This window comes from Rhagoletis zephyria, unplaced genomic scaffold (genome assembly GCF_001687245.7).
Source record: "Rhagoletis zephyria isolate East Lansing unplaced genomic scaffold, Rhagoletis_zephyria_1.1 Rzeph_scaffold_18734, whole genome shotgun sequence".
Taxonomy (NCBI): domain Eukaryota; kingdom Metazoa; phylum Arthropoda; class Insecta; order Diptera; family Tephritidae; genus Rhagoletis; species Rhagoletis zephyria.
In genome coordinates, this window is record NW_016175795.1 from 1 (window position 1) to 9429 (window position 9429).

The window sequence follows — 9429 nt, forward strand, 5'->3', positions numbered from 1 at the left end:
TTGGATAATGTTGTTAAGGTATGAAATATCTGCTATTCATCGGCAGATGTCGCACCGACCTGTGCTCAATTTACTAATGGAATAGGTGTCGCCCTCACCGATATGCGTAAAATAACTAAAAATTTGTACTAAAATTTTCAAAATACCGGTTTTAAAATTTGAATTATTCAATAGAAAAAAACTGAAATAGGTACGCAGTTTTTTTAGTCCATTCAATTTTAGTAAATAATATGCAAGTCTGAGGTAGCTAGCTAGGCATACCAATGATTTTTGCGAAATTTTTTTGCGTGTGCCAAAGTTTCGTTTCCGTCATCGATTCGCCAACAGTTAGCCGAGATAGGTGGACAGATCGTTCATCCTTGCTAGCTAACATTGTTGTTGCTTTTACATGCAAAAAAGTGACGAATCGGTGGCGGCTATAGTTNATGCAACGACTCACCTTCGCATTTCAACCCCTGAATGAAGAAGCCAGCCATCAGAGAACCGCAATGGTCACAGAAAGTCGGCGACATGAAAGTGTACGGCTTGAAGCGGTGTGGCATGTCGATCTTGAAACGCTCGTGCAGCAGCTAGAAGATTGAGATCGACTTTACGTTTACCGTTACAGTCTAATAATATTTGGAGGACACTTACGATTGTGCTGGCCGAGTTGAAGACGGAACCGGAACATTTGCTCAGCAACTTCTCGTGACATTTCTTGTGCACCGCCGTTTGACAAGCTGCAAAAATGAATGAATGGAATGATGTTGTTTTTCAGATGACTAAACCGATTTTAAACATAAATAATTGACTTACTAATGCACTGATACCCCTTCTTGCCGAATCCCCAAACGAACAGGTTGCAGAATGCGCAAAATGTGGGCTGTCGGAAGAATTTGGCCACAAACCGATGCCCATTGTAGTCGTGTGTTCTAATGAGCAAAAATAAAAAAAATTAATAAACAGCAAAAGTAAATATCACTTTAAATAAAATGAAGCTATTAAAGAAGTACTTATATTAAATATTTCGGGGCAAAACTTACTTCAGCTGTTTGATGGCGCCGCGCCGGTTTGTAATGCTGCGCGGTCGGGTGCGCCGGTCTATATAATTGACGCCACTGCTGCTGGTGCTCCGCTCGCTCTCGTCATTGTACAGCTGGGCGTAGGCTTTGTCTTTGGAGTGTTGTCGAGGCAGTTCGTACGAATGGGGCTTGTGACCACCGAAGTTGTTGCAATCGGTGTAGTAACCGCCACTGTAGTCCCGGTCGCGTTCATTGTCTCGGTCTCGGTCTCGGTCCGTATCCCTATCTCTGTCCCGATCCCTGTCTCTATCGCGATCCCGAATGCGACTATTTCCTCCAGGTGGTGAATGCCTGTAGAGTGGCTGCTTGAATAGCAAATAGAGGTTGTGAATTTCAGTTACGTGCATATGTATGTTGGGGGAGATTCAAAATACTTTACATCGCATCCATATAGTGATTGTTGTTGCATAAGGTGAGGTCTATGGGAAGTGCGCACTTGCGGTCTCTGACTGCTGCTGTGACCATTTGATTTTGGTTTGCGCACTTGGGCGCGTGTAAACATCATCTCTGTGCCGTTGTTGTTGTTGTAGTCTGCTACAGTTTGTAAGTTTATTTTGTTGACAATTTTCACCTTTAGAGAGATTTCGCCTTGAATTGTAGTAGCTTAGCTTTAACATAGCTTTGTTTGCATTTGCTTCCTCATTAACGCGCAATACACAGATTGATGACAAATAAATTTTCAAGAAGATCATGTATGCATACATCTATGTGTTTATACACATATACGTATGTACATATGTCCATACGGCTGTACGCATGTAGGTATGTATCTGAATTGCATTCATCTGTTCCCGCAAAATTACTTATTATTGGGGAAGACAAAAAAGCGCAAACAACTAGTTATATAATCATAAAAAAATTTGCTTGTTATAACCCCCAAAAAAATGTATGTATGTACATATATCGAGCCCTCACCGTCAAAATAACGTAAGCGAAATTTTTTCCAAAATTGTCGTTTTGATGCAGAAATGCATTTATGCATCAAAAAGAAAATTTTGAAAAAAATTTCGCTTCGATATATTTATTAATTTGTTAATTGTTTTTGCTGACATTGAGCAGTTACAATAGAAGCAGAATAAAATTCGCTGAACAGTTCGAAACACACCTGGAAACTGTTGAACTGCTTTTAAAATAAAAAGTCTAAGAAATCGGTATTACATAGTTGCTCAAAATAAATGAAGTTAATTAAAAATTGGAAGCTTTTATAACACATATTTATCTGGGTTTTTTGAATAACCGGATATCCGGATATTCGAATATGTGACTAAAAATTTGGATATTAATACTTTCCGAAATTTCGAATATAAAATAAGCAGTAAAATAACAATTGCATGTGTATTAGTGAAGTGTTTTAAGTATTACTTATTTTACAACTCAATAGATTCAGTAATTTTTAGAAAAATTTTACGAATCCGTTCAGACACTGTCTAGAATATCCGGATATTCGGATAACGTAATCAATTAACCGGGCATCCGGATTTTACCCGTGAACGCCGAAATCCGAAGGGATATTGCCATGTCCGAATATACGAACAGACCCAGCACAACTACAAAAAGGCTGGATGGTACAGTCTTTTAACGCAAATGATAAATCCAACCCAGTTTTGATAAACATTTTAAGCTGGGACTGGAGGTAAAAATAGACAGGGAGGGCGACTGGAATGCAAATGTATATATTTATGTAGTAAATTTTGATCATTTATAGCTGCTTTATGAGCAACTCTCACAAGTTGTAAAAACTAAATCAAGCAGCGTTCAAAATATCTGTCGCAGCTACATATTTTAAAATTTTTGAAATTTTTTTAAATAATTTTTGTAATAATTTTAAATACTCTAAAATATTAAAATTAAACGGTGAAAATTTTCTTCTTGCCAAAATGAACGAATCTAGTATAATAAAACTAGTGATTATTTGAGAAACTAAAATTCCATTTTCACAACATTATAACTATATACATAAAGAAAGTAATATATGTAAGTATGTATGTATATGAGCATAAGGAATACTGTGTAAAAATATTAAATGCCAATAATTAATTACTGTTAAAAAATATGACTTTTAAGTTAAGGCGTGCGGGTAAACGTTTAAGATGACTGCGTTAGGTGCTACGTTACATACGCCACTACGGGTATATGAGGATGAGTGGTTGGTTATTTTTACTTTTTTAGTATTATGTATAGCTTTTTAAGTTTTCATTTAAATACAATTTCGCGATGGAATCTCTCTTTTTTTATACAAATTATTATTATTTTCTGTAATGGATTTTCCGGGATAGGTGTACCACTACTTTCGACCAAAAAGACGTTTTGTAACAACTCGTGGGATTTGCTTATATACATAAAGTAGAGTCTCGATTATCTGAGTACCGAAAATTCCAGTCCCGGATTATCTGAGTTGACGGCGGAGAGATTTGGCTACTAGGAAAAGGCAATAAATAATTTCTTTTGCAATGGAAACAATTTTAATTAAATACTAGACTGCGGATTTTTATGCAGAAAACGAAGCCTAAAACTATGTACCACATAACTGTAAACAAAACATATACAAACTTATATATTTTGCTACCGTTTTCCGCACAAACTTCCGCAGTCTATTAATTACAATAATAGGCGTAAGTATTACAGCCGATCTCTCAGTGGATATTTAGTTATAATCAAACGATTATTTACCGTTCTCAGTGAACTTAATAGATGATTAACTCATAGTTAATTCGCCAGCATTGGGCAGTTAACTGTTGATTTACTAATTAATTGTTAACTTATAGTTATTTATCAACTGAGAAATCGGCTGTTACTATCTGAGTTTTAAATTATCCGAGGTGACCTTGATTGTGACCAATCCATGTGTGCGATCGCCAAAAAAAAAGAGAGGATTTCCGTTGATCAAGCACTTAACGTAGTGTTTAATTCTCACAAAGGATGCGCACGCCAAATTTTATTCATGCGTTCATGTCTACAAACATACATACAAATCGCACACCTAGATATAAAGTGCGATCAACTAAAAAAAAAAAACCAAAAAAATGTTGTTAGTATTTTTTTGACTTTTTTTGAGTTGATTGCACTTTAGATCTAGGTGTGCGAAATGTACACACCTATGTATGTATGTGTAAAAATTTTAGGATGCATAAATTTAAGACTTTACGGCGGTAGAAAACTTCTGATCTTCATAAAATTGGCGCTGCAGTAAATTGTAAAATTAAAGAGTATCAAATAGTGGAGAGTGTTTTTTTTTTATGAAAATTTTAAAAACTAGTAGCTAGTACCTATCTGTTTGTTGTGCTGGGGAACTCAGAAATAAGTGTTTGGTTGCGCATACGCCACGGTATCGGGCAAGTCATGCGAGTATACACATACATACATACATATGTGCATACATATACTATACACATATCCCTATTCAAAACCAAGATGTAAATAAATATGTACCTCAATGAGTGGTAGAAAAGTTCTTATAGACACGTGTCTATACATATCTACATACATAGTATTTCCGCTTGTACAAATGCTTTGGGTATAGTTCAGTAGCTTATTCTCGCATTTTCATTCATTAGCGAAGAAACATAATTTCAAGTCAAACATAAAAAAACACTTTGCGCCAGAATGTACAGATCGCGCCAATCTTAAAGTTTAGTTACGTGTCTTTGTTTACCTGCGAACATAGTCAAGAAACACGACGGAAACGCACGCCCGCACACAGGGCTGCCAACTACCCCTACCTTTGTAGTGCCATATTTTGGGATAAAAAAGTGCCAAAAAATTAATTCTTCCCATTTAGCATTAAAATTAGAACAATATTCCTAAAACAAAAGTCCAATGCCAAAATAAGATAAACCGGTTGTAAACACTTTAGAAATTGGAAAATTTTAGTTGAGAAAAAGAAATAGACGCAAGGGATTTAACAAAAATGTATTAAAATATTACTATTTTTCAAAAGTGGCATTTTGACACTTTGTGCCGAATTGACAAATTAGTGCCATTAGAAGTAAAATAGGGTTAAAAATGGCACGCTATGAGCCAAGTTGGCAGCCCTGCTCGCACTACTGACCACCAGCAGAACTTCACATTCTTTTGCTCGTTCGCGTTCGCATCTCTCTCAGAATAAGTGCGCATGGAGAGGAGAAATCGAAGGAGCGATAAGTAGAATATGAGAATACAAAGGGGTTTCGCTCTTATTCACTCGCACTCTGTTCGCTTTTTTAATTTTAATAAAATATATGTACATATGTACATATGTATGTATGTATATATTTTTTAACAAATATTTTGATTCACACATCAATGTATGTAATTCCTCACAATATTTATGACCGCTATAAATTCGCTATTGACTGATGTTGAAAATTGTGCCGATCCAATTTATGGATCCTCCGAAAATTTGGAAAAATTGATATTTATTTTTGTATAACGATTATGGTGGAATGTTTTGCTTAACTAGTACAATCTTTAGTATTGAGCTCGCAGATGTTGTTTCATTTTAATTTAGTAATTAATTTTATTTAGTAGTCACATTTGAATGGCATAATTTTTATAGAAGCACTTCACGGAAAGTTTCTACAACACTTGGCTGCCTTTTCTCTGCGATCTTAGGACCCCCACCGCCGATTGTTTGTACATATGTATGTAAGTGCACTACTTCAATTCGATTATTGTTGTGCTTAGTGCCTTTGTAGTTGTTCCCGAAATGGATTTAGGAGCAGCCCAGATATAAACAAAATTCTTCGAATATTCACATCCAGAATAAAATTGCACTCGTGCGTCGGTGTTTGCATGTGCCGCAAGTGTGTGTGCGTCGGTGTTTGATGGCCAGTGTTCAGCGTGACGTCATCTGCATTTAGACGATCGTGCATGCATTTATACATACATAAATATCCTAATTATGTGCACATACTAGTTATGTACATACATACATACTACGAATTCACACATTCACAAACGTTAGGCAGGTGAAACTATGAATAAACCCGCTATAGTACCGTTATACGCATTCGTTAATTGTATTTGTTAGCGTCTGTCCATTGTCGAACGCTGCTTTAGCCGATCACTCACGTTGCTTGTCATTTGTAATAAAATACATACATATGTATATGTATATACCAATCCAAACCTTTACTTTTTACGAAAGTATTTCTGTACATTCACTTTCAAAAACTTCTCAGTATTTCATTTGTGTTTTTTTTTTTTTTTTACAGAACGCCTTGCACACGTTTCAATTAATCGCTGTTGACCGTGACGCTGCGCGCTAATTTTCTCTTTCCGTCAAATTTCTTTAAAATTTTGCTTTGGTTTTTTTTCTGGTTGGTACTTTCCACTACAATAATAATAACAACACGCGCGATTCAGTGTAAATCTCAGTGAACTAACGAATTTTCCTCCACAATTTTCCGCTTTTCTCCGGACGTTCGAACGCGAGCACACGAAGATTATATCTGAATCTATTCGTCCGGATTCGTTGGCGCGGCGTTCATTGCTGATCGCATTCAGAGTGTTCCACCTATTGTAGACAGTACTTCTATTCCGCTGTGTGAGTATCTCCGGAGAGCAGAAATTATGCTGGGCGTTCTTTGGGCGGAAAGCCAAATTGCTTTGCTCAACTTGACGGCGTTGGGCACGGAAGGAGTTGAAACAAATTTTCAAAACCTCCAGGGGTGTGAAGAGAGAGTAGGAATTTTATATTTCAAGAATTTTTGATAACGGCAAATTTAAATAACATACGGTTGTTTCCATGATGTTCGGCGTGACATTTGTACGACTTTAGGCCATAAGAAAACGGAAGTCACTTATACAAAAAATATGCCTTTTTGCAGCTATTATACCGTCCTCTGGTTGAAAAAAATTAAAAAAATGAGGTGCGCTTGGAACACTGGTGTCGACAAAATCGATGAAAAGTAGGTAATAAAAGACGTGACAAAAACCAAAGTGATTTCAGAGTACATGTAAAAAAAATATAGTTTAAAAAACTAAAAATTCGCTTTTATTACATTGTGAATTAAAAAGTAAAAAATAATTCATAGAAATGAAGAGAAGAATAGGAAGTTCGCTTACAACCTAAATAGGATTAGAGTAATTGACAATAAATTCATTTTACCGGAAAATAAAGGCGTGCTTTCACCTTTGTGTGCTTCATCACTTCATTTTTAATACACATACATATGTATATGTATGTATGTATTTAATACATACATTCTTGCCACTGCTAATCACATGAATAAAAATCATAAAAATGAAAATGTGGCGGCAATATTTATTTTATTTTTTAAAAGATTTTAGATCCATCGCACACCATGGACTTTATCGGCCGCCGATTTAGTTGGGCTCGCTAGTCTTTCCATTGCACCACAACTAATTTGTCGGAGCGATTAAGTTGGTGTAGTATGCGCACCTCCTTACATCTTCATGTTTATATTTCAAGCGAGCCCTACTATTTAAATAGGCGACCGATAAATTCTGTGGTGTGCGGTGGCTCTTATAGCTGCATCCTTACATTTACATATGTAAAGCCATTCGTAACAACCACGAATATAATTTTTTTCTCTTCAATATTCAGCATATGGTATTTAGTTGTGGATATAATTTAGCAAAACTCTAAAAATCTAACAACGGAAAGACGTGACTCGAAAGGCCCTAAATTTCAGCATTTTTATGTAAATTTTCGCAAAGTGGTTAAAATTGCCTATAAGTCAGTGGAAAATTTAATATATTTTAATTGCACTTGATGTAGTTTTGACTCCGATGTCAAATATGGCTAACCTATTTTTAAACTTCCACAACTTTGAAAGTTATTGTGTGATTGAAATTTCAGGTTAGGTTTTTTTCTTACAAAGTATTTTCGAAATTTTTTTTTGTATGGAAGAAAGTGCGTGAAAAAAATTTCCAAATAGCAACGGTGAGTCCTAGCTACGTCAAACTTGCACTTTATTGCAATAAAATTTATTGGGCTATAAAACTGCATACCAAAAAATGTTTAAAAAAATCAGATTAAAAAGTTGAAAATTTTGCATGCAAATTTGTTGCATTTTCCCGAGGTTAGCACGAAGTTTAGAAATCATATTTTTATGTTTTTATGAACCATATTTTTATGAAAACTTATAAACAATTCTCTGTGCCAATATTGTAGTTAAACTAATTTTATTAAGATCTTATATTGAATAAAACTTTCTGTTATAAGACTTCCTTGCAGAAGTTGCAGCCAGGGAGCAGTTCAGGGGTGCTCAGCCTTTATTTTTTCAAATTAGTAAACATCAACTGTCATAAGTCATTCATCAGGCCAAGAGTGCAAATTTGTTTGCCAGTGTAATTTTCGCAAACGTAGAAGTTATAGCTGCTACTCCTGAGATCTCCACATCTACTCATCCGACTGAACACGAAACGATAAATATGTGTATCGAGGTTGAAATGATCCCAGCTCTGGATCGAACCCAAGTCGCATCATGCCTAAATGGTATCTTAATTGGCAAGGTCAGATACCTAGTTACATAATATTCTCTCGCCGGGAGTTCGGAGGTCGGTCCTCTGGACATATGTAGGTAAAAATCTGAAAAGACTTCCTTTTGTTTAAGAATTTACCCATCTACTTAGTAGCTCTGCTGGGCAACCTTTTGGCGGAACACAGCAATGTTTTGGACCATACAGGCTCTGTTGGTCTTCAGGATTTGCGAAAAGGAGAGCGTTTACGTTGCCATCAAAGCCCCCATGGCTCGTTTGCACAAGCCGCCGAAGCCGCTTTGGCAAATGCAGAATAACTGTAAGTAGCTACCACCTTCCTCCCATTTTTGGGCCATTGTTTTGCCTGCTTTCCTACCCAATAGCACTCTCGCCTACTTTGATACCTCCTCCTTTTCCGATCTACGGTTCATATTGAATCGGATTTCGACCACTAGGCGGCTTTGTTGCCTATAGATTTTGTGAGAACCCTTGGGCAGCCTTGTAAGTGAATATAAAATTCTCCCGGGAAACGTCTCTCGTAAAATGCTTGGCGCTAATTTATTTAGAGGTGTGCTGTTGGAATATTAACTGTTATGTATTTACACATTTCCTCAGATTACTAACACTTCCGATTTTTTCTTCTTCTATGCAGAAATGTCAACAAATCGAGAAAATACTTAATAATTTTCACGCTCTGACCTCTTCGGATAAAGGGGAGGTTTTCACTCGTTTAAAAAGCTAGGTGAAGTTCACGGGAATGGGTTGGCCTTTTAATCTGTCAGAGTCATCTTTGCTGATATCTGTTTTTTTTGCGATGGAAGAAGTCCATGCACGTGTAACACTTTTAATTTAAAATTAATGAGCCTGGCGGAAAATTTATTGAGGGGAAAAGCACAGTAGTATACATATTTGCAGTGCGTTCATTTCTTACGTCAAGTACTTA

At 36.2% G+C, this 9429-nt stretch overlaps 1 protein-coding gene across 1 annotated transcript; it reads right to left on the bottom strand.

Annotated features, from left to right (window-relative positions):
* Window positions 1-416: 416 nt before the first annotated feature.
* Window positions 417-1658, bottom strand: LOC108380267 (putative protein kinase C delta type homolog). Its single transcript, XM_017636640.1, has 5 exons — window positions 1441-1658; window positions 1023-1363; window positions 796-911; window positions 634-719; window positions 417-569 (listed from the first exon to the last, which is right to left on the bottom strand). Exons 1-5 carry the CDS (start codon window positions 1564-1566, stop codon window positions 417-419), a joined length of 822 nt encoding a protein of 273 aa, XP_017492129.1. The 5' UTR covers window positions 1567-1658.
* Window positions 1659-9429: the final 7771 nt, after the last annotated feature.